General features: G+C 28.2%; 1 protein-coding gene across 1 annotated transcript in view; it reads right to left on the bottom strand.

The window, feature by feature from the left end:
• Positions 1 to 22449, bottom strand: part of LOC117168226 (UDP-glucuronosyltransferase 2C1-like) — a 61556-nt gene extending 39107 nt beyond the window's left edge. Inside the window, exons 1-2 of the mRNA XM_033353711.1 lie at positions 22109 to 22449; positions 6760 to 7844 (exon numbers count right to left, since the gene is read on the bottom strand). Of these exons, the coding sequence (XP_033209602.1) occupies positions 6760 to 6993 (234 nt within the window). The 5' untranslated portion in view covers positions 6994 to 7844; positions 22109 to 22449. The remainder of the gene's footprint in view (positions 1 to 6759; positions 7845 to 22108) is intronic.
• Positions 22450 to 26406: the final 3957 nt, after the last annotated feature.

Consider the following 26406-nt stretch of genomic DNA (forward strand, 5'->3'; position numbering starts at 1 on the left):
TTGCGTCGACGAGTTCAGAATTATTTCCCTAACCTCAGTTGCAGGTTTTACCTGCAGCAATTTTTTACTTTTTTCTGTGATTGTTTTAAATCTGGTATCCCGATTTATAGCTCGAACTCACTCATACTCTCCCTTTTTCCCATTGCTGCTGAGGACGCCGTATAGCAGACGACCGCAACAAAATTTAACTTATTTTTTTTTCTGTGATCTGAGTGCATTATAATATCGTACAAAGCTCCAGGACCTGATTGTACGTTATCATATTGTGCATTCTTGCAATATAGAGGTTTTTCGATATTATTGTGCGATATCTTTTTCTCCGTGCAACTTTAACTTTTATAACATGTCAATTGTTCTGCCCATCAAACTTATCTTTATAAAGGACCCCGCACTAAATGTATGGGAAAATGGCTTTCGGTGGATTTAGCTGAAACTTTGTAATTTTTAAGGTTATTAAGCGCCCAAGATCAGTGAATAAAACGAATTACAACAGATTTTGTGACAAAAGCGATGTCAACATAGAAATCACGGTTCAGATCGTGGTCTGTCATATTTTCGCCTACACCGTTGACTCATATAGCGCGCTTCTCAAAACGATTAAACGCTAGGCTCCCAAGAATTTAACTTGACTAATTAATCACTTCTTTAAAGGCAGAAATGGTATCCAGAGTAACATTAGTAACTAGTGCGCACATCGATAATAACAGTGTACCCTTCGCCACAGGGCTGAACGCTAAGCACCCATGATCAGCGAATAGAACCAATCCTAGTAGCTTTAGCGATACAAGCGATGTCAGTATACGAAACACGCATCAAGAAGTGGTCAGTAACATGTTTAGCCAAACCAATGACAATATGAGTCAACACCGTTGACTCATATAGCGCGCTTCTCACAAGGGGCAAACATTAGCGTTCGGAACAATGTAATTATCGGAATGTACGCACAATAGTTACTAATGTTTTTCTGCCTTTAAAAAAGTGATGAATTAGTCAAGTTAAAATCTTGGGCGCTTAGCGTTTGATCGTTTTGAGAAGCGCGCTATATGAGTCAACGGTGTAGGCGAAAATATGACAGACCACGATCTGAACCGTAATTTCTATGCTGACATCGCTTTTGTAACAAAATCTGTTGTAATTCGTTTTATTCACTAATCTTGAGCGGTTAGCGCTGCATAGCGCTAAAACTGTCCATTTTTTAAAATATTTTTTTACGGATATTTCATCCGGCACTTATAACCTTAAAAATTACAAAGTTTCAGCTAAATCCACCGACAGCCATTTTCCCATACATTTAGTGCGGAGTCCTTTATTAATTTGACATTAATTTTCGAATTACACGGAGAAAAAGATACCACATAATGATATCGAAAAGCCTCTATATTGAATGTACCTGAAGTTCTGAACGTTCAAATGAACGAAATATTTTTCGACATTTCTATTTTACTCATAAATATTGTTCCAACTGCAATTTAAATTAAGCATTATAATTCTTTTTCAATAATAAATTATTTCCAATATAAATTAATAAACATTTGAACAATTTTCCTTGTTTGCAAAATCATAAGTAAAAAATTTCGTTCATTTCAACGTTCAGAACCTCAACCACATCTATATTGAAATAAAGCGCAATATGATAACGTAGAAGCAGATTCCGGAGCTTATTACGATATTATAATGCAGTAACATCGCTTGGTCACTACCACAACCGTCATATATATAAATGTTTAAGAGAAATTGGGTTTCAAACGTTCGATTTAGAACATTCGAAAAATTAGAAAATTCAATTTTGAATGTCTAGTTCATGCATGATTTTATTTTTTCACAGATTAATTTGGAAAGTGGCTTAAAAAATTGGAAAGCTTCTTTAAAATAGGAATGCTTAAGTTTTGTAATTTCAGAAGTTTATTCCAGTTTTGTAGGTTCGAAATGGAAATTTTTTATTTTGAAGATAACTTGTTAAAAAATATTCACCTCTAAACGTTCCTACTTTGTATGTATAATTTACAAAGTTTGGTTTTTAAACTGTGGAATTTTCATTTCCCTAAATATGAAACTCTTCATCTTCAAAAAAGAAATATAATCTTTTATTTTAACCTTTGAAAGTCATAAATAATGTCACCGTGCCAAAAACAAGCCAAAACTTAGGTCTATGGAAAAATTTTAAGGAATACATTCTCTACATTTCTACTGTTTCCAATTTTCAAAATGAGCAAATTATCTTCAAATATAGCTATTTCTTTCAAAAAATGGTTTCCTTGAAAAAAATTGCTATAAAAATTTGAATCACAGAATCAATTAGTTTCAAATTCCGAAAAAATATCTGTAAATGAATGTTGCTTTTAGTACTGAAATTATTTAAATTAGTAAGTCTAAAAATATACATTTTTCCATTTGTATAGCATTAATTTTTTAACTGAATAATTTCATGTATTCCGCATGTACAGATCGTACAACTTTTGTAACATTTGCAATATTTTTAACTTTTTTATTGTGGATTTTTTTTATGGTGCAATCTTATTTAATTTTTTTTTAATGTGCAATTTTGTTGTGCAATTTCGAATATTTAAATTTTATCCTGAAAAATTACAGATATTATCAATTGAACATGATTTTATTTTACGCTTATGTGTTTTTAAACTTCAAATAATAAAACGAACTTACAGAGATTGTGTGATTCACTTGAAAAATTAACCTAAAGTGTTAATAATTCTTTAAGTCATTCACTATCATAAAGGCTTTTATTCTCTCTTAAATTGCAGAAAACCGCAGTTAATTAAGACACGACTTTTAATTTATTATTATGGACATTGTAACTTAACATTAATTATAAAATATCTCAGCAAGGCATTTTTTATGTGAGAAACGCTGCAAACTGAATGTTTGAGCTGCGAACACGTGTCTATTCTTATTATAATTAACTGACAATATTATACGCATGGTTTTATTGTTAGGGCAATTTTTTTGTTTCTTTCACGGATTAATTTGGAAAAAGATTTGAAAAATTGGAAAGAGACTTTAAAAATATTCAGTTTTTTGCTCCTTCTTAATTTATCAATTGTGCAAGATTTTAATTTAATGTTATCATGTGTAGTGAAATAGTATCATTTTAAATATGTATCAGTATTAAAATAGTAGTTTTTAATGGTTTATTCCAACGTTTTTGATTGTTTTTTACTTTTGTGCAAATTTAACACGTTCTTCTAGTTTCGTAGATTTGAAATCGAAGTTTTTAATTTTGAAGATATCTAATTTAAAAATATTTGCAGTTAAAGTTTTACATCTTGTCTATACAATTTTTAATGTTCCATTTTGAATCGGCAGATTTCCATTGCCCTTGATATAAAACTATACATTTGATATGGTATAATTTGTGGTTCAAAAAAAGTTACCCAAAGTGTCTAGGTCCCATATCTTTGTCAATTTTAAAAATTAAAAACAATATTTTAGAAGTGTACTCTACCAGTACCAAAGAAATGATTCTGCCGAGTTACAGTCTAATCGGATGCAGTGACGAAAATAACTGATGAAATGACATGGAATTCCCCTTCTTTTACTTTCAGCCGAGCTTTCGAATTTTATTTAAGTAACTAAAATGTACAATATATTAAATTCTATCACTTTTAACCTCGAAATTTATTAAACAAATAAAAATAATATTTTTCTAGGTATATAAATATTAATAACACATTCAAACAATAAAAAAGTGAATTAAATAGTGGCAAATCCAAATTTTTAAAAAATTTTAATTTTAAACGTACATGCATTATTTAGAAAATATTATTGTTCAATTATCATTATTAATTTAAGTTCTTAGCAACAAAAAATTACCGACGCAGTAAATTTGTAACCCTCTTATAATGTTATGAGTGAAATTAATTTCGATTCAACATAAACAATTAATTTAATATCAAAATGCAATTAACTATACTATCTTCATTTGTATAATTATTATTTTAAAATTAAAAAGTCTTATTTTTACAATTTGTTAATAAAATTAACATTTTTACTGCTACAAAATTGTCAATCAAAATTTAAAATACTTATATACATTAATTTTCCTACAGAAAATTGATCAGGCGCACTAATATTTTTAAATTATTTTTTAAACATCAGCATGATATCAAATGTCATTTTATGATATAACATGATGGAAAACTAATCTTAAAGTCAAATAATTTAAAAAAAACATCACTGCGGACTAACCACGTACTGTAAACGGAATGTAATAGCTGAAAAGTTTGAAATATTAAGTGTTTAACATTTTTTAAACAATGATGAATAGTTTTGAATGAAAGGGCTTAAAGTTAAATAAAAATAGATTAAATTGAAAACATTCCATTAGAAACTTTTTTAGATTAGATAAAATTTTGAAAGACGGACAATACTTCAAATGGAATGAAAAGGATTTAAACTAGTATCATTTGTAAATAAAAGCGTTCACAATTCAACAATTTTATTTCGAATTAAGCAGTCTCCAAACTGAATGATTTCAGATTAAAATCTAAAAAAGTATGACAATTTCAAAACATTAAAAAATTAAATATTTTCAGAATTTTGATAATTGTATCATTCAAAATTCAAAGAAATCGAGATTATATTAGTTCTAATTAAAAGCGTTCAATCTTGAATAAATTAACAAACGATTTTTTTCAAATTTAAGTAACTTTTAATTCAAAGCGATTGAAATTTAAAAAATTTGTAGTCGCCAAAATAGTAATTATTCTAATATAAAGTAATTATTCAATTACTGAGTTACGGTTTACAGAACGTTTTTTTCATCTATCACGATTTTAAAGACAATGTTGAAATTTTGAATTTTAAATTGTTTAATTTTTAACAATTCCTTCAGAATTATTTTTCACTTTCGAAATTTTCCATAAAAATATTTTCTAACTTTAAATCATTTTTTTTTATCTTCAGCTGAAAATCGATAAATTTGAAAATACTACATTAAAAATAAAAATAAATAATCATGCAAAACAAGATTGCTTTAATATGTCATTCAAATGTTTGAAATTATATAATTTAAAGCTTTTTAGTTTGAAATTGTTTTTATTTTGTTCTAATTTTCAGTTTAAAATGTTCAATATGTTCTAACATTTTCAAATACAAAGTAATTCAATTTTTAATGCCTGGTTATGAAGTCTTTTCATTTTGGAAGCCTGTACTTAAGACGGTATTTTTTCTATTTTGTTATTGTTTTGGACTTATTTTTAAAATTTTTTAATTCAAAATTGTTTAATCACAAATCGTTTGAACTGAAAATTATGCAACAATCAATTCTTTCAGTTTGATATGATACGATTTCAAATCATTTTAAAGCCAGATAATTGTTCACGTTTGAAATTGAAACCAAACAATTTAGAAGGTTTAAATCTACAATTATTAAATTTATAACTGGCTAAACTTGAAACGAAACCATTCAGATTATTCAGAATATCTAAATAAAAAAATATTCATTCAAAAACTGACTATCAAGGTTTTTAGTATGAAATTTTGATAAATCTAATGGTGAAATTCTTCGGTATTTTTTAATATCTCAATTTAAAACTGCAACATTGTTAAATTTAAAATTTAAAACATCCAAAAATTAAGAAATTTTAAACCAAAAAAGTTTCTAATTTCAGCTTTTGAAGAAAAAGAAGTTCAGTTTTAAGGTCCCACAAACTAAACTGTTTTATAATTGCGCATGCAAAAATATATTAAATTGAAATTATAGACATTTTAACAATTATAAATATATAGTTAGTAAGTTTCATATCATGTAGTATCAAGTGACGTTCAAAGCAATTGGATATATTTGTTAGTAAACTGTATGATTTCTGTCGAAAAAATGTAATTTTCACCGTTCAAAATTGAAAAATTTGATATATTGTGAACCCTCAAAGTTTAATATTTCTAAAAATGGCAACTTTCAAAATTAATTAACATTCAAATTGTGCATCACGATTTAAAAAATTGATTCATTATAATCTAAAGTACAAAATAATAACTGAGGTGTGTCAGTACAGAACTAAGTAACCATCATTTTCCGAAAATGAGTTTATTGCATAAAAAGTTCCCTAATAATCAAATACCCATTTAAATTTTAGTTACAATTGTAACCTAGTAGTAATTTTTTCCTTTTAGAATCAATGTTTCTGGAAATTATTGTAGTCGATTGAAAAAAATTAAATTTTCTTATTTTTATCGGCTTTCCGACAAAAAAAAACATCTCTTAAACTATAAAACCGTAACATTCAACCTGAGCGATTTACTCGGAACTGGTTACATTTTTTCATAAAAACTCTTTTGATCGCATTCAGACACTCAATATCTCCGGAGTAAGTTTTTATTTTTTATTTAAACTGGAAATTGCATTTTTCATCACAATCCGCAACTTGTTTGGCCTCAATTTAGTAACACTTCAGCTTGGGAATTGATATTTGTTTTATCATGCAACGGGAAGATTTTTATAAAATATCAAACTGACGTATAATAATAAACTTTCACATTGACATGACAGGAAAAGTCGCGGGACAAAAAAAACATGCGAAATGCGAGAATCTAATAAATGAATATAGATTATTATATATCATAGCATATAAATAATAATATTAATTAGTAAAAAATGTAGTGCGCCTTAGGGATAAGATCAAATGTGCAACAATTAGGACTTTAGGTCTATATTTTGTTTTGAAGTAGAACCCGCTTTCTGAAAATAAAACTTTTTTATATGGTGAAAAGCTAGGTAGATAATAATTAAAAAGTGAACCTCACCTCTAGAATCGAGGGCACCACTTCTTGAAGTCCGTTATTAGCAGCTGATCCGCTGAAAGCACTAAGGAGTGTGACATTGTGACCCCTTGAGAGCAATGTCGTTCCAAGCGCAATAAATGGAATAGTGTGAGACTTGGTACCACCCATAGTTGCCATTAAAATATTATAACTACAACACCATCGCACAAACCCGAGGAAAATGAAGACAACTACCGACAAGTAACTTCCTGCCATTTTTGTAGGAGTTTCAAATTGCAAAGCGTTCCTCAGTTTTTGAATTTCTCGTATGTTTTTATAAAAGCCGCACTTGCATTATAACTGAATTAGAATCCCAAGCGAGTTCTCATAATGATTATCCCTTACTTTCGAATCGACAGATTTGATGAAATAAATTAAGTGAGACTTGGCGAGCTCACTATTTGGAATGACTACTTGAGTTGAATCCAGAAGGAGACTGAGAGATATATTAATCGTTTATCTTGAAAGGCGTGCTTATTTGTAAAGCATTAGTGAAAAGGTACTATCTACGCACAGATTTAGCAGGGGGTGGGAGCCCATTGTCATTGAAATATCAGAGTTGCGTCTTCCTTTGGGAAGATCGATTCGTCGCGAGGTGGGATTTGAATGACTGAAGAGAACGGAGTAGTGATTAATTGCCGTTTCCCTGAGCGCCATCGACAGGGACAGAGAAAGGGACGCGTTTTTCTTTTTTTTTCTTCTTTTCACTAATTTCTGGTTGAACTTGAACCCACTCCTTCGACTTTGAAACTGGCTGCTTCTCGAGGACTTTTACGTGACCATGTGCTTTCGAATCCACGTCCTCCTCCTTGCTTGCATCTTATTCATATCTTATTATCTTCTCTCGACTCTTACGCTTCCGCCACTTGTACATTCGTGTTTGCGCGCTAAAACTCGCTGACGCTGCTGTGTAAACGTCGTCGCGACTCCAGGTTTATCTTCACTTTGAACTTTCACTAGCATCTTTGTACAGTACTCATCTTGTAAGCAGCATCGATCTCAAGTCAGCGTAATCAGATTTTCTCAGGCTCTGGGTCCAAAAGAGATCCTCAAAGTTGTTGCATTACCTGCGCAAAGTCAACATGTTATTCATTAAAAACCATCCTTGATTTGATAGAATCTGCAATGTCAGAATTGTGAGTCAAGTGCCGTAGTATATCGCTCATTTGCACATAACTTCAGTTTTTCATATAGTTATAAGTTGGACTTTTTTAAGAAACACTGAAAAAATTGGTTAGCTGTCCCAGCTAAAACTTTCGCTAGATGTCGTCTTCCAAGGAAGTTTAGCTGTGTCACCCAAATTCCTAGATGTTTTAGCTAAATTTGCCACCTAGAAATAATCTAGATATATTAGCTAGATATTTTCTAGATGGAAAATTTAGCTAACACAGCTAGAAATTTAGATGGCACAGCTATATTTTCTTCGAAAACGAAATCCAGTTAAACGTTTAGCAAGGATAGCTAAATAATTTTTTTCAGTGAAGACTTAGAATTTGAATCTATGAAAAGAGACTGATTCGAATTCAGTTATTTCTTATGATCCAGTGTGTTAAATTTTCAACCAGAATGGTCAAATTTCAGCCAAGAATGGAATAGTTATATTTTCAGATAACAAAATCAATTTTAAAAAAAGTCTCAACAAAACAGTTACATTTTTTCAACAAGAGATGAATTTCCATCTAAAATGGTGAACCTCTTACCAAAGAAATAAATATTCAACAAAGTATTAAAACTTCAAACAATTAGTTTAATGTAAAATCAAGTAGATTAATTTTCTACCAAATACAAGAAATTGCAATCAAAAAGTTAAATTTTAAACGAAGACAGATTACTTTTCGATTACGAAAAATAGTTTGCCCACAAAATAGTTAAATTTTTTAACTAAAAAGATCAATTTTAAAATAAAATGATGTCTTATTAACAAAAATAATGAACTTTTAACAAATCAGTTAAACTTAAATCCGAATAGTTAAATTTTAAAAAAAGATGTTTTCCGATGAGAAGATTATTTTTTTACCAATAAAATGAATTTTCATCAAAAAATTTGAAGCTGAAAGCACTAAGGATTTCATAAATAAATAAACAAATAAATTTGTCACTGAAAAGATTAACTTTCAACTAAAAAAAGTGAATTTTCAACAAAACTACTAAATTTTCAAACGAACAGATGAATTTTCAACCTAAATGATGAATTATTAACTTCCACTTTCAACCAAGTATTTGAGAGTTTTAACAAAAAAGTTGAGTTTTCCATTAAGAAAAAGAATTTTCTACAAAATAGTTAATTTTTCAACCAAACAGATGAATTTTCAACTAAAATGATGAATCATTAACCAAAGGATTGAATGTTTAACAAAGCAGTTCAACTTTTAAGGAATGGTTGACTTTTTAAACAAACAAAGACCAGAATTTTCCGCTAAAAAGATTAATTTTTAACCAATAGTGACAAATTTTTAATACAAACAAAACAAGAAAATTAGTTTTAAACAAGTTAATTCAACTTTCAATCAAGTCGAAAAACATAAAATAAAAAATTATAATTCAACCAAAAAAATTTTTTTAAAATAAAAAACAGTAGAATTTTACCAAATATATGTCTTTTTAACCAAGAAAATTTATTCTCTGCCAATAAAGATGATTTTTACAACAGAATTGTTACATTTTCAATCACAAAGATAAGTTCACAACTAAAATAATAAATCATTTAAAAAAAAGAACATTTGTCAAAGTAGTTCAACTATCAAAATGACTATTTTGTCAGTATAAATAACTAATTTTTCAGTCAAAGCCTGCATCATTAATTTAGACAGTCAAATGTTGACTGATTTAAATTCAAAGTTTACCGTAATGATAGTGGGGTCAAATAATATCCAGCCATTTTTTTCCTTAAACATTTTTTCGTTACTGGACGGGAAACGATTATATGATTAGTAGGGTGAATCTTTTTATATAAGAAAAAAAGAATTTAAAAAAATAAAATCCCTATAAAAAATTCGACTTGTGATGCCTTCATAGCGGGGCGAAAGTAATAAATATCACGTCTGCGCGTATTTTCAACCCTAGGTAAGATAGTTGGTAACTTGTCAATAAGAAAGTAAAAAACAGTTGTCAGAAACTGCAATGCATGCCGTAACTCTGCTCATAAAGCGTGCGTATTAGGGTGGTCCTAAAATGTATTGGAAATTTTTTTCCGAATTTTTATGAATACCGTCTTGAAATTTGTACGAATCTACACAAAATTTTTTTTTTTTTTGTTATTTGAAAAAAACCTTATATTTAGAGGTGCCGCAAGCTCCATGAAGTTTAACACGCTGAATGGAGTTGTAAGTCAACATTTCTCTTTATAATTAGCCACAGAATACGAATAAAATATCACTTTTTAAATGTCAGTCCCATATTTATAAATCTATTTTATAGAGCCCAAAAACCCCATAAATAAAAAAATGGGGTTTGCGAGATTTTGCCATTAATTCTAATTTTTTAGGCTTTTTTATGCAGATTGTTTCTTATATCTAAAATATGACTTTATACTAATAATTAGATGTTAACATACATTTTTTAAACAATTTCTTATTGTGTTTAGAAATGTTTTCATCAAATGGAGTTAGAAAGTCGCAGTTTTTTCAAACAATTTTCCAGTTTTCGTCCGATTTTCAATTAAAGGGAGGTAATAGTTCAATCATGATAACAAGATTATTATTAATGATATTCTCTCTCAATAATGCTGGAAAAATGGTAGAATGTTGCGGCTTTTCCTGAAATTTTCAAATTTTTGTCTATTATTTATCAGGAGTGACTTAATAATTAATTATATTTAGTGAAATAACAAGTTAAACAACTTATTCTTATTTATGGCTATCTTCATTCATACCAATGCTTAATAGTTGCGGTTTTTTTAATGTTTGCATTTCTGTACTTTTTCACTTAGTAGGGTAATAATTAATTAAAGTTAATAAAAAAGTTGTTTAAACAATTTAATATTGTTATAACTATCTTCTCTTAGATAAGTGCCAGAAATTTGCGGTTTTTTCTGCAATTTTTAACTTTGCTTCACCTTTTTGATTATGAACAAATCAAAAGTCAACCTCAATTTTTTTTTAAAGTATTGCTGTTTTAAGTGAATTATTTTCGCTCTTTTCTGAATATTTACAACAAATTGATTTAAACAAAAAAGCTTTCTTACACAAGAGACAAACATGAAGAATGGAATAATTAGCAGTAGGTGGAAGGACTAGGTCTTTAAATGACCTGTAAAAGTTTTATTTTTAATTGCAACAACAAGCTTAATGCAAAACGTAAAAGGATATTTAAAAATTAAACATATTTTGACATCAGCCCCGACCCCCTCCAGCGAAATATATTCACGATAAAAAAGAGATTTTAACAAATATATTTTTTTCTAATGTTTATTTATTATTTGCTCATAGCTAACAAGGAAAAACAAATTCATTTTTTTATAAAAACCGCAACTTCCTAGAACTTATCTAAGAGAAGATAGTTATAAACAATATTAAATAGTCTTAACAACTTTTTTATTAGTTTTCATTTATTATTACCACACTAAGTGAAAAAGGACAGAAAGATAAAAATTTCCCAAAAAATTGCAACTATCTCTCAGTGATATAGATGAAGATAGTCATAAACAACCATAATTTATTTGAAAAATTGTTTTTTCTAAATCTAATCAATTATTAAGTCACTTCCAATGAAAAGAGACAAATACTTAACAATTTCAGAAAAAACAGCAACGCTTCACCATTAAGCTAAGAGAATATTATTAACGATAATAATAAGTTTTTCAAACAATTATTGATGTTAACTTGAATTAATTATTACTTCAATTTAATTAAGAAATGGAAAGAAAAAAAAGAAATTTCAGAAAAAACTGCATCTTTCTAGCATTATTCAAATAAAATATTAATAATAATAATAAATTGTTTAAACAATTAATTTTCTTGACTATAATTAATTATTTAACTCATTTTTATTAAAAATTGGGCTAAAAGTGAATTTTTTAAAACTTCAATTTTGTAGCATTATTCTTAGAGAATATTACTAGCAATCATAATAATTGTTGAAACAATCACTTATGTTAACATTGATGAAATATTACCCCCCCCCCCCCCCTTATTGAAAATTGGACAACAAGTGGACATTTTTTTCTAAAAACGCAAATTTCTAATTGTATTCTGTGAGAAAATTGCTAAAAACGATAATAAATTGTATAAACAATTTATGTTAACATCTTATTATCAGTATGAAATTGTATTTTATGTACCGGAAACCATTTTTATTTTTAAAAACCGAAAAAAAAATCATAATTAGTTCAAAAATGGACAAAAATTCTTTTTTCTCATGGGAAATACGTGTTAAACTTCATAGGGCTTGCGGCACCTCTAAATATCCTTTTTTTGAGAAAAAAAATTAATTTATTTTTGTGTGGATTTGAACTAATTTCCCGTTGGTATTCATAAAAATTCGAAATTAAAAATTTTGGACAACCCTGGTTCATATACGTCATCTTGATGCACGTCTTAAAGCCAACTTCACTCCGTATGTGATAGCCCTTATATATTTATGACGTCATAAATATATAGTGGCCATCACATATTTATGAGCTAATATGTAATAGCCATTATATATCTATGACGTGATAATTTTTCACGGCATAGATATGCATGGTCATAACATACCTATGACCTTGAAAATCGGCACTTTATGACAGTTCCACATGCATGAAAAACGTGGCCATATCCTTGCCACACATGTATGTTTTCAACACTCGTCTACGACTTGTACTGAAAACATACATTGCTCAATAAAGTCTCCCCCTTGATGTATAATATACTATTCGAATCTGAACACGCACACTAGCCTAAATTGTAGCGTTTTAGTGAAAAAAATTCTTAAAAAAATTAAAAGCGGACATGATTTAGAGGTCCTTATTTGATATTGTCTTTTTTTATTAATTTTTTGTTGTTTTTATTGTTTTAACGATTTGGAAATGAATGTACTGAATTCTTATTAATTTATTGTATTATCTCCTTTTACATAATTATCATTTCAATCTATTAATTAAAAAATTTTCAAGTCATTTGAAAGGGAAATAATAATTTTCTTTTACTTGTTTCACATTTTTCTACAAGCATTTTACATTCAGTTTTATTAACTTTTTTGTCAAATCACTTTTTTAAGATAAGGTCACTAATGTCACTTCTTAAATAAAATGACCACTTTAGTTAATTTTCTTTCTATACATTATCCCGTGAGTTAACCACTATTAGATTTAGATATAGTATACCTATCTCTGAATTATTTTGAGACATTTTATCGTATTTTAAAAGTTACCAAGCAATATTTAATACATTTTGATCATTTTAAGGCGTTTCAAAGAATTTAAGGGTATTTTTGAATTTTAACGAATTTTCAAGAACTTTACAAAGTTTCAAGGAATTTCAAAATATTTCAATGGATTTAAAATATCTTTAGTATTTTAAGAGATACCAAGACATTTGTAGAAGATTTAATTAAGTTAAAGGTGTTTCAACGATTTTTTAAAGTTTTAGGGTATTTTTAAACTTCAAATGAATTTTTAAGGATTTAAAAATGTTTCAAGGGATTTCAAAAAATTTCGAAGAATTTAAAATATTTTGGGGTTTTTAACCCATTCTAAAGGATTTTCAAGGAATTCCCCAAGAATTTCAAATATTTTAACCCTTTCACGGCCATGCCTTGATTCCGAAAAAATGCAGCAACAATGTATGTTCGTTTTTTGATAGATTTTTGCAAAAGAAATTTTTCTAAATTTTTATAATTTTTTTGATCGCCATTGAGTATACGATAACTCAGAAGCATCATGCCAAATGTAAAATGGTCCACTTTGATCTAATGCACGCATTGATATTGCGGAATTTTAAGCTTGTTACCTAAAAATTGAGAAAATGGAAAATAGGAAACGTTGCTTAGCTGCAAAAGTGGCCGCTAAAGTGTTAAGGGATCTTACCAAATTTCATGGGGTTAAATTAAAAGATTCTAAGGAATTGAAAAATATTAATGAACTTCCAAGAACTTTACAAAGTTTTAAGGAATTTCGAAGGATTTCAAAGGAGTTAAAATATTGTTGGTGTATTTTAAAAGATTAAAAAAATGTAAAGATTTCAATAATTTGAAGATGTCTCAAAGTCCTTTAGAGTATTTTTAAATCATCTAAGAATTTTCAAGAATTAAAAAAATGTTCAAGGGATGTTACGAGAAATTTCAAAAGATTTCTTAGGATTTGAAATGCTTTAGGATATTTTAAAAGATTGCAAGGTATTTTTAAGCGATTAAAACATTTTGAAGGAATTCTCAAGGATATCAATGATTTTCAGGAATTAAACAAAAGTTCATGGGGTTGATTTTTAAATCTATAAAGTATTTTATAGGATTCCTGAGCATTGCATTGATTGGAATGGATTTAAAAAGCTCTAAAGGTATTTAAATCAATCTTTTAGGATTTCAGGAAATATCATCAGATTTTATGGAATTTAAAGGAATTTTATAATATTTAAATGTATTTTGAAAAATTTATTTACAAGAAGTGTGGAATATCTTATAGTTTTAAAGGCCCTAAACGATTAAAAAATATTTGTTACAATTGTTTTAAATTCATTTGGATTTCACTCTGAATTCTCATTAATTTAGCCTTAATTCTTATAAATGCACTCAATTCCACGCAATTCAATGGATTCAATTTTTTTTTTTAGTTTCTAGGGTTTCCTAGTCCCTAGCAAAAGCGCGGGAAGAAGAAAGGAGGGTTTTAAGGGTGATAGGGGAGGGGGGAGTGGCATTAGGGCATAAAGTGGAGGGCGAAGTAGACTAGTAGAGGAATGAGAATTAGGGGAATGATAGGGAAATAAGGGGAGGGGGTCATGGGAGAAAGGGTAAATAGATGAAGTGAGGGAGAGTATGGGAGGGGATACTTGAAAAACGTAATCGACGTCTTAATAGGCTACAAAACCATTTTTGTAGGCGCGCGGCCTCCACTTTGACTACGTTTTTTTATTTCATGCCAAAATCTTGTAAGCTTTCCTTGAATTCTTAAGTAAATATTTCATATGATTATTTTGAATTTCCTTTAATTTATCTAAATTCATTTCGAACTTACTGAAGTCATTTAATTGTTCCATATTTTTAAATTGTTTTTAATTCATATTATTGTTTTTACTTTCACTGCATTTTTCTTATTTTCCTGAAAATCCTATAAATTCACTTCCATTTTACTGATCGTTTAATTTATTTCCTGAGATTTTCAATTTGATCAAATTTTTTTTACTTACAAGAAAATTAGTTTGTGGTCACATTATTAACGCACATTATTTACTTTTAGCCACTTCTGGGGTTAGTAGTGAGTCAGTCTTGGCTATATTTTTGGTTTAAATTCACTTTTTTAAACAAATTAGAATGTGGCTATAAAATATTTTATATTAAAATTGGTATAAGATTAGGATTTTCGTTTTCAAATAATAATAGTAAAATAAATTTTCAATTAAAGTATTTTGATCCCCGTAATTAAATTATTTACAATTATATTAATTTTGAAGGGGTTAATTTCGTATGAATAAAAATTTAATACATGGATTTTTAAGTCAATGAGAACATAGAAACAAGTAAAAAGAAGTTAAAAAACAATAATTGTATCCTTTGAATAAATAAATGAATAAATAAATCATATCCAAGTTTGAATTATTTTTTTTGTTTTAAAAATTTGTTTGACTAAAAAGTACATCTTTGGATAGTTGCGTGTTTAGATTCGAAAACCATTTTTTTCTTATTAACCTAAAGATGAGCTTACTTGTAATTGATTTAACAATAACACATCAATTCTTTATCATTTATTTGTTTGCATTTCTAATCGAGCCACTCGAATATATTGACTTTGACAAAGTTATGAATTTAATTTTCAAGATTGAAAACGCAGACTGTCCAATAATACTTAGTTTTTGTAACAGTATTATATTTTTAAATTTAATATAGGTACTCATTTTCTCCCATCTAATTATGATGGAATTTCTCGTCCTCTTTTGAAATTCGTTGGAAAATAAAAAAAGAGTTCCAAATTTCAAAAATGGTCGTGGTTTTTCTGAAAGCATTCGAAGTCAGTTTACTCAAAATCCCTACAGTTTTTCTTTCTAGATTTGCCCTAATGTATGGAATATATTCTATGATAATCTGCCCTGTGTTCGAGCCTTGAAGAAAATAGAGATTTTTTTGTCTGAAAAATGAAAATTCACATTTTTTGCCGAAACGACACAAGATGCGAAAAAGGTCGAACAAATTTTTTTTCTGAAGAAGATCTAGAAACATGTGTTTTAACACTTTCTTGTATCGCGTCATATTCGAGATTTTCGACAAAATAATAATATCACTCTATAAAATTGTATTGTTGTGGAAAAGATAAACCTCAAAGGATTTTATGAATATTTTCGCAGAAACTTTAAACATAACGCTAGATAGAAAAAAGTTTAAAAAAAAATTTTCCTAGAACTTTTTGAGAGAATTAGTTTTGTTTCCTTGACTTCTTTCGTATCTTGTGTCATTTCGGCAAAAAATGTAGATTTCCGGTTTTCAGACAAAAACAAATTATCTCGTCTATCTAAGACGCGGGGACAGGACAAACGATCATGAAATTATGGTTATGTAAATTGTTGTATTTTCTTTGAGTTGAGAAGCCAACATTAGTTTTAATCGAAGAGCAATGGAGAGTATATAAATAAAGACATAAGAATGGTAACTGGATAAGGATTTTTAAATTACGAAAATAACAACTGAACAAGGACCATTTGGGGTTTCCACCCTTAAACACATTTTATTTTAAATGTCTGGACCTCCCTGAAACTTTGTAATTATGTAATAGCCTCATACTTTCATAATGTTGACTACAATTTCTATTACGCGATATAGAAATAATTTGATTTTTGATCCTTATACAGTTGTCATTTTCACATTTTTATAAATTCTCAAAATTCCAGTGTTTAAAAAGAATCTGATTATATTTTCGTGATTTTCTAATTAAATACTCAGCTAAGGTAAATGCATTAGTAATTGTCACCTTGAGCTTAATTGGAAATTAAAAATGCTTATAATTTTATTTAAAACACAATTCTTATTTTCACAAAGGTCTTAACCGATTAAATGATATATAGACAAACTCAGTTTTGATCACTTAACAAGGTATTTAATTGGATTCAATTTTTATGCACGATTAAAATTCAAATTATGTAAATGTGTTAGTTATCTTCAGGCACGTAACCAAGTATTAATACGAAAAATACAGAAAATAAAGTAGAGTTCTTGGGAAATTCATTCTTCTATAATTTCATCAAAATTTTACACTTAAAAAGCTATCGCAAAAATGTTTTAATCATCTTGTAAAATTTTATTTTTAGCCCCTATCCATTTGTCATTCTTATGTCTTCAAATGTATATGGAAAAATGTACAAATTCTTCAGCGAAACCAATTTTTCATTATTACCATTTAACAATTCTTATTTATTTATTTTGTTTATATATTTTTATTGAAACGGAAAAGGCAATTTTAAGTGATTCCATTCAGCTCAAAATTTCTTAAATGTTTTGTGGAATTAAAAGTTTTGAACTTTGAAAATTATTGAGCTGAAGGAGAATTAGTTATGATCGCAATTTTGGTTTCACAGGTTGCGGGCTGAGTAATTTTTCACATATCATCGATATTTTATTACAGAATGACCGAAAACTTTACAAATAAAGGTAAATAAGGGTAAAAATTCAGGTTTTGAAATGAAATAATTTAAAAAAAAATCCATACCCTTATATGTTTTCAAATATGGTCAGCAATTTTTGTATTTATATTTCTACGAAGCTAAAGATTATCTTTTTTATCAAATTTAGGAACAGCCCTCAAAAATATATTCGACCATATTAGCCAATATTTAAAGAAATTGTCTCTCATTCCAAGAATTTAAATTTGTTTTAGTTTTAGTACAAGGACAAAAATAGGGAATCTTATAGTACTCAAATATCAATATTTAAGGAAGCTAAAATGCTGGCTGTACTCTCCTCTAAAATAAACTTGAAAACAAATTTTACTTATAAAATATTATGTTAAATCTGAGGAAATACTGTCTTTTACTTTCTTTGAGTTTTTGTCCAAAATAATCAATACTTTGCGTTGAAAATTTGAGACATGCGCTAAGAAATCTATTTGGTTGAGATAATCGAATTTTTGCTTGTTTGTATTTTTGCAAACAATTTTGTTCAATAACATTTTTCTTAAACTATCCAGAAATGTTTACCGTTAACAAAATAATTTCATTTCATAAACATTAAGTGCCAACCAAACTTTTTTGTCTTTTGGACTGAACAGTTTATTGTTTTACATAATTCAAAATAATATCTGCGGGCGAAACAAAAATTTATTATGTAAAAAATAAAATTAATTTTGTAAAAAGTAATTTTTTTATCGTATCCTAGACTTTCAGTGCAAAATGGGAATTACTTTGAACAAAATACCAAGGAAGGCAAAATAGATTGATCACGTGAACCAATTATCATATTTTTTAATAAAATGAAATAAAATTACTTCTCTCTGAATTGATAGAAACCACATAAGCCATAAAAGGTGAAAATTGAACTCTTAAATCAATGATTTCGGAAACTATTTATTATTTTTCAAACGATCTTTTATGGAATAATATATCAGATATTGATGAAAATTAACAAATTTGTTCATAACTTCTGTATGTTTAATCAAGTCTAGTTTTATCGACTAGGACATTTTGACGTTTGGTGATCAAATAAACAAAGGCATGTCGTTTTGCAGCATGAAATACAATTTTATTAAATTCTCTGGAATATTTACTTTTTTGTCAAGAAATAGACTTGATTCCATATGCAGAACAGGTGAAAGATGACTTTATACGAACTTGCCCAAACTTTATTTCATATGTCATGGAGTAGTCGATATAAAAAGTTAAATATGCAGAACTGCATATTTCAATGTTTCATAAATTTATACAACATTATGTACTGTGGATATTATGCAGAAGGGTTTTCGGTAAATGTAAATAATGACTCTGAGAAGCAAACATCTCTTCGTCTTATTGTCATTTATACCAAACTTAATTGTCTCTTAAAAATAGAGCACAATTATAATCGTTGGTTATTATTTTGATAAGCAGAGGGTTAAAAATTCTTCTAAAATAATTATCAACTTAATCGTGCTTAATGATCCGTATGAAAACATAATAGGCGCAAAAAGAGCAGCGAATTTATTAGTACAAAACAAAAATTAATGTTCTATGAAAATTTCGCTGTAATTATCCATTTAGCAATAAAAAGAAAAGTTGCAAATATCCATTAAACATTTTATTAGAATAGATTTTTATAATGTAAGTTGGAATTAAGCAATTTAGCAATTAAGTACAATTACTGTGATTTTTGTGTACAAAATACATTTTTCTGTTGTTTTATCATTTTCCTTTTCACGTTTATATAATGTTACAAATAAGTGTGTATAAAAATAGCCTATAGAAGACCTTTTGGCATCTAAAAGTCATGTAACCGAAGTTCTTCACAATGATGTGAAAAGTGTTTCCTGTAAATTCCATGTAGAAATCGTATTATTAGATTTTATTAATGGTTCATATTCAACTATGTTATCTGTGAATTTTGAGAACTTGAGAGTTAAAGAAGACCAAATTTTTTGAATTAGATCCGTAATATATAAATATTTAATATCAGATATAATGAATAATTTATAACGTATTTAGTAACGTATACATTTTCATATAATCAACTAAATTGCAAACGGAATTAGATTAGACGAAAATACAGATATTTGCTACATTTAATATGCAGTATACAATTTATCTAACTTTAAATTGAATAAGTTACATACAACTGACGGATTGTCCAAGCTTCAATGACCAATTGCTCTTTAAACAAAATTTTTAGAGATACTTTATGTCAGGTAATATCTTCAAGAAGAGTCTTTAATTGCAAAATATTTTCTTCAAAGCAAATTTTTCCTCGGAATAATCACACTTTTATTATTATATTAATATTTTTTAAATCACTGTTTGCTTAAAATTATTTCTAACTCTATTTATTAGACCGAAATCTAAAGGCTACGAGTTCTAAAGGTATAAATGGTTAAAAAAATGTTTCCTTGTTTTGTTTTTGACGTCTTCCGTTTAATTTCTCACATTCATTAGTTTAAGTTAACTTTTTCTTATTTTATGTCAGAATGGCTTCGGTTGGCACATGAAATTAGTCATTTTTTTATAATGCCTACTTCTGTGAATTCTTAGTAATATGATAATTGTGGTACTAAATTTACATATATAAATTCAATAATTTGTAAAATAGAAAAGGGTTATACATATACGCATACAAGAATGTCGTTAAAAATTATGTTTCTAAAAATATATTTTTTGTAAATAGCTCCGTATATATTCAATACCAATTTAAAATTTTTAAATTGTGCATTTTTATCTACAACATGAGCCAATTAAGTTATTGATCATGAAGAAATCCATTAAATCAATCTGAATGTGGTTATAGTCACCAAAATACTTGTCTCTCGTTATTTAAATCAAAGGTTATTATGAATAAGTGTTTAAAAGCCTTTTTTAAGAATATGCTTGTTTGTAACATTTCAATTATCCTCAGTGAAATAATTATAAACATAAAATATATACTGAGATATTTTGTGTGTTCTCAGAGTAAAAGTCATTGAACCTTCCCTCTATATTTCTTCCTCGGTTCTTAAATTACCTTGAATTTAGCCCATTTCTTTGGTCTAAAATACATTTTTTACAGTGCTGTATCTTCTGATCGCATATTAAAAAACTGAGGAAGGGAATGGAAGTAAAAAGTTAATGGTCCATGTCCCTGCGGCGTATTCTTTATGTAGGAAAAGAAGATTAAAAGAATTGGTTACAAGATTTCGTGAGTGATAAATCAATCATATAATTCAGACATATACATATTTTAAAAATAATTTAAAATAAAATAAATACATATAAAACACACCCACATACATATGTGTGTGTGTGTGTGTGTGTATAATGCGCTATATTGGATAGGTGAAAATGAAAAGTCAAGATAAAAAAGTAAAAACTTGTACCAATTAATATTGACAGTAGACTTTCATTAAATAAATTTGAATAAGGGTCTCCCATAATAAACTGTATACGTACATTAGAATTATAGAAGCTTGCCTCTATTTTGCACATAAAATTAGAAATTTGTTTCACATTGGCTTTTTTGAATGTTATCTTGTAATATATGATAATTTATTCAAAAAAATATATTTGTACGTGACTTCGTGCGGGAAAAGACGTTTACAAAGGAATAAAATTTTTCTGATTCTATCGAGAATAAAGGACTTGCAAAATGGAAAAAATTAAACAAATTACAAATAGAAAGAGGTATAATAAATGTAGAAAGTCTAGATACATCTGAATTTTTAATTACATAGAATAACCAAAGTTGTTCATAACAATAAGATTTGATTTTTTTAATACAAAATGATTTACGATATAATTTTTTAATAATAACATTTTAAAAAAATGTTCTTTTGAAGTTAAATAAAAAATTCTGAGTATAATTGTTTGACTTGCATTTTACCAGTTACCCTTGTGGTTTAGTGAATTAACATAAGTTACTTTTACTAAAGTGAGTTATAATGTTTTCCCTGCTCGAGTAGCGAAACGGAAGTAATATCCAATGATACATGGAGCATATAAAGTATTATTCCAAACTTATACACTCGCAAAAATAAATAAAAACCATACAGACTATACAATTAAAATTAATTACCGGAAAAAGGATTGCTGTTAGTGTCACATTGTCATATTGTACTTCAAGTTAAAAGACATTTATAGTTAGAATTTATAAACATTATAAAAAGCAGAAATCATAAGTCTCAAAAAACGTATACATGCTCTTTTCTTTTTATGAGAAAAAAAACATTGCTTTCAATATCTCAGGATTCTCTACTATATATTATTTACTTGCTACATATATTAAAGTTTTTTCTGACGTTACATATTTTCTCAGCAAAGAAAGATTCTTTTACCGAGAAAATAAAAGGGAAGATGAAGATTGAAAAGACGAAGATTGAAAAGACGAAGATTGAAAAGAATTTTTATTTTAAGATCCAGACAATCAAAAGTACATCTAATATCTTATGTAAATATTTGCCTCGAATATATTAGCAAAAGTTAATAATTTCCAAACAGTTGCAGTTTTTATTAATTAAATAATATAAAATTTTTTGTAATATAAGTTTCGAAGCAGCTCTACTTACCACATATTTCAAAAAGTAAATCCAAAAATATTTTTCAAGTTTCCATTTTAAAAGCCGCACATTTGAGTAATTTTATGGAAATGGTTTTGTAACACAATGTTTTTCTTAAAGATTCAATTCAATCTCTAAATGAAATTCACTTTCCTAATTATACACAAGGGAACGAGGTTGCCTCCCGCAAGGAGAAAGTATTTTCAGCACTTTTCAATTTCTCTCTAGACGATTGACGATTTTTAAAAATTTTCTAACATCAGTGTATTCAAGTTAGAATCTTTTTCATTTCATTCAATTTTCAAATTCGCAACTAGTATAATGCTCGAGAAAATTTGCGCGCCTGAATTAAGTTCGAATATCGCGGAGCGTGAAAGTTTGACTGACCAGTGCAGGACTTTAACGATCAGCTGGCTCAAGAGAGAGTTTACTCCCACCAGTCTATTTTCTTAGCAGACTCTATAGGAAGATCTTTTGTCGGCAAACAATTTGTTTTTGATTTAAACACCTTTAGTAACAGTAAAAAATAAAATATATAAATATATAAATAAATAAAAATAATTTTTTTAATTATTGAAATTACATGCGTAGAACTAATTTCCTGCCTATTAAGATTGTGTTCTTCTATAGGCCTTCTTAGGAAACGCAATTATAATTTTTTCAAATATCTATCTTTTGGAAATGATCATTAGACGCACATTTCTATGCGGAGATTTCGTAATTCAAAAGTTTAAAACCTGGTCCAGCTATTTGTACCAAAAAATTTGGTTATACCTAGCGAAATTTCGAAAATATTAATACCTGCTCAGTGTTAAAATAAAATAGTCCATGACTTACTGAAATTTTTATTTCCAGTTTTTTAAAGTACTTGTCACTCATTAAATAACATCCGAAAAATTATGTGAAAATTGAAAATTAAAAAAAGTCTTCTTGTGCCAGAAATAGGTATATTATAGATTCCTGGAATTTCAATAGTCACGTAGGTATTATAGTGAGAGTGAATAGAGAAATTGAGGAGTCGGCACCCAATTCCAATCAATGAGATGCCGTTGCTTCACGCCTGATTACCTTTCTCGGAAGATCTGGCTCCTGTTATACTGTTATAGAGCCTATAATTAATTGTTTTTGAAAAACGAATTAATGTGTCTACGGTGAAGTTAAATTTGAAACATGCAGAGCGTGACTGGAATGCTTCGATGAATAAATTCCGACAGAAGACATTTTTACATTCTCATTCATGATAGTATAATGTAGTCGTCTGCATGGTTACCTGAATGTTGTAACCACGCTAACGTTTGGAGAATATGTCCAAAAGAGTCAGCCTATGATACATTTTTATGATCCTAAAATGAAGGTCAAGTTTGTTAACTGGATATTTCTGACCAAAATTACAAAACGTATTCAATTTTCAAAATATATACCTTTCTCGCAAGATCTGGCTCCTATTTTACTAGTATAGGGCTGAAAATTAATTATTTTTGAAAGGCGAATTAATGAGTCTACGGTGAATTTAAATTTAAATCATGCATAGCGGGACCAGAATTTTTCGATGAATAAATTCCAACAGAAGACATTTTTACATTCTCATTCATAAAACTATAATGTAGTCGAATAAACACTAACTTTTGAAGGAATTGTCTAATACAGTCAGCTTTTGATAACAGTTTTTAGGAGCCAAAAATGAAGGTACAGTTCGTTAACCAGATATTTGCAAATTATCCTAATCGCAATTTTAATTCTAATGAAAATTTCAAAAGTTAGATGCTTGTCTCCATTGTAAAAATTTTCGAAACATTGAAAAAGAATATATTTTTTTTGATAGATTAAGTTAATCAAAATTTTAACTAGATATCACTTCAAAACTACCCCAATGAAATTTTTTGATTAGTTAAAAATTCAGGAAGTTAGATTACCTTCAAAATTAGGAAATTTTTGTTTTTAAGAGATTCGTAAGTTTTGATCATGATTTTCAGTTAATTTCAATAAGATTTATAAATTATTATTATATTATGTATAATTATACTATATTAGGTATAATTATATTATATTATTATATTAGTATAATTATTATTCTAAGTATATTAGCTATATTGGGGTAGTTTAAAAACGCAGTGAAACAATTTCAAATATTTTTTTTTAAACTGACTACACATTTTTTCAGAGTTGACTTAGAATCAAACTTTGGACGAGCAGATTCAAAGTTTCTGTTTATCAAATATAAAAAAGTACGTTTTTCTATTAACATATCTACTGTATGCATCGTCAGTATAACCTAATTGATGAACACGAAGCTCGAATTTAGCAATAAGAATGTAATCATCAAAGCCTCAGTTACTTTGAGAATCGTATTTAAAAACAAATGGAAAAATATTTTAATTCAAATTTTTTAATATAGTGGATCATTAAGGCTTAAAATTGCAGTTTTTGATTTAAGTTACAATATTTGTGATATTTGAAAAAATGCAGTTGAAATTCACGTATTAAAAATACGAAAACAAGCGCGAGAGCGTCCCCGCCCGCGCAACGGGCATATTTTTTTTACTGAAACATTAGGATAGCGTTTTTAACTCATAGCAGGGAATTATTTTCACCATTATAAAATCAGGAAATTACCGGGAATGTGATTTAGTGACTACAATTACAAATAATAATTACAAATAAATTTTGTCTTGGAACAGTGACTTTTCTAAATGAATGATAAATCTAAGTAGAGACAGGGAATTTTAGTAAATAATTATAATTTTTTGAGAATTTTGATGTTCTTTGTTGGTTGAACGATCAAATAAAATGAGTACAGCTAAATTGCCTCAAATTTGTTAGCACACAGTGGTGACCTCCATTAGTCAATTTTAATCAAGCTGTAAGATCATTTCTTTTGAAGGACACTGTTTACAATTGAAAGTATTACTGGATTTTCTGTTATCATTATAAATTATTTCCGTACAAGTGAAATTTTCCCAAATTGCACTATAGTAAAAATAACAAATTATTAAAAAATATTACAGTTAAATAATTCTTAATCGCACTGCAGTTAAAATGCAAAATTATTAAAACCTTTGATGAAAACGGCCGCTCTGAATAATACAATATATCAAAAACAAAAGGAAATACAATTTAAGTTGTATAAAGTTATAAAAAAGAATGTAAGCACATAATGATAAACTTTTTATTATTTAAGAATAACTTAACTTAATTTTTTATTTAATTCTATTTTAACACTGAAATGGATTCACCATAAATTTTAAGTATTTACAGTAGAATTTCGGTTAGAAAATGCAAAATCGATAGTATAATTTGAAAGTAAGTTTGAAAAAACTCTCAGAAACTAAAATAGAAATAAACACTTGAATACAGAACATGGCAACTGTATTTTACGAATTTGGATTATAATAACTGTATATAAATTGTCGAATTCAGATTCTCGTAATAATAACAGATAATTGTGATTATTTTTAATTGTGAAAATTGTACTTGATTACGATTACCATATATTCTCCTACGACCTGTCTGGAAGCCCAAAGAATATATGTGCGAAATTTGGTGCCAATTGTCAAAAGCTGGATTTTCATTAGCATCACACGTTTTATAGGCCATATGATTTTATATATTTCAAAACCGGTACCCCCGCTCACTCCATCATCCCCCAATAGTCTTACGACCTGCTTGGGAGCCCAAAAAATATGAGTGAAAAATGTGATTTCGATTTGTCAAAAACTGCGGATGTGCCCCCACCTCTATTTTTACCCCTCCTATGTGCCCCTCATAATATTACGGCCTATCTAGGCGCCCAAAGAATATGTGTCCAAAATTTGGTTCCGATTGTCAAAAACTATGAATTTGCATAATTTGCTACTTGATCTTATATATTTCGAGAAATGTGCCCCCCTGCACTCCATCATCCCACAATATTCTTATGGCGCGTCCGGGAGCCCAAAGAATAAGTGTGAAAAATCTTATGCCGATTAGTCAAAAACTGTACATTTTCATAAGGATCACACGTTTAAGCCACTTAATTTCATATATTTCAAAACCTGTGCCGCTCACTCCATCTTCTCCTTAATACTTTTACGACCTGTCCGAGACCCCAAAGAATAAGTGTAAAAAAATCTTATGCCGATTGGTCAAAAACTGCGGGTGTGCCCCTCCCAAGTGCCCCATCCCTCCGTATGCATCTCCCATATACTTACGACCTGCCTGGGAACCCCAAGAATATGTGTGCAAAATTTGGTGCCGATTATCAAAAACTGTAGATTTTCATAAGCATACGTTTTAGGCCACTTAGTTTCATATATTTTAAAAACTAACAC

Source organism: Belonocnema kinseyi, chromosome 2 (assembly GCF_010883055.1).
Source record: "Belonocnema kinseyi isolate 2016_QV_RU_SX_M_011 chromosome 2, B_treatae_v1, whole genome shotgun sequence".
NCBI lineage: Eukaryota > Metazoa > Arthropoda > Insecta > Hymenoptera > Cynipidae > Belonocnema > Belonocnema kinseyi.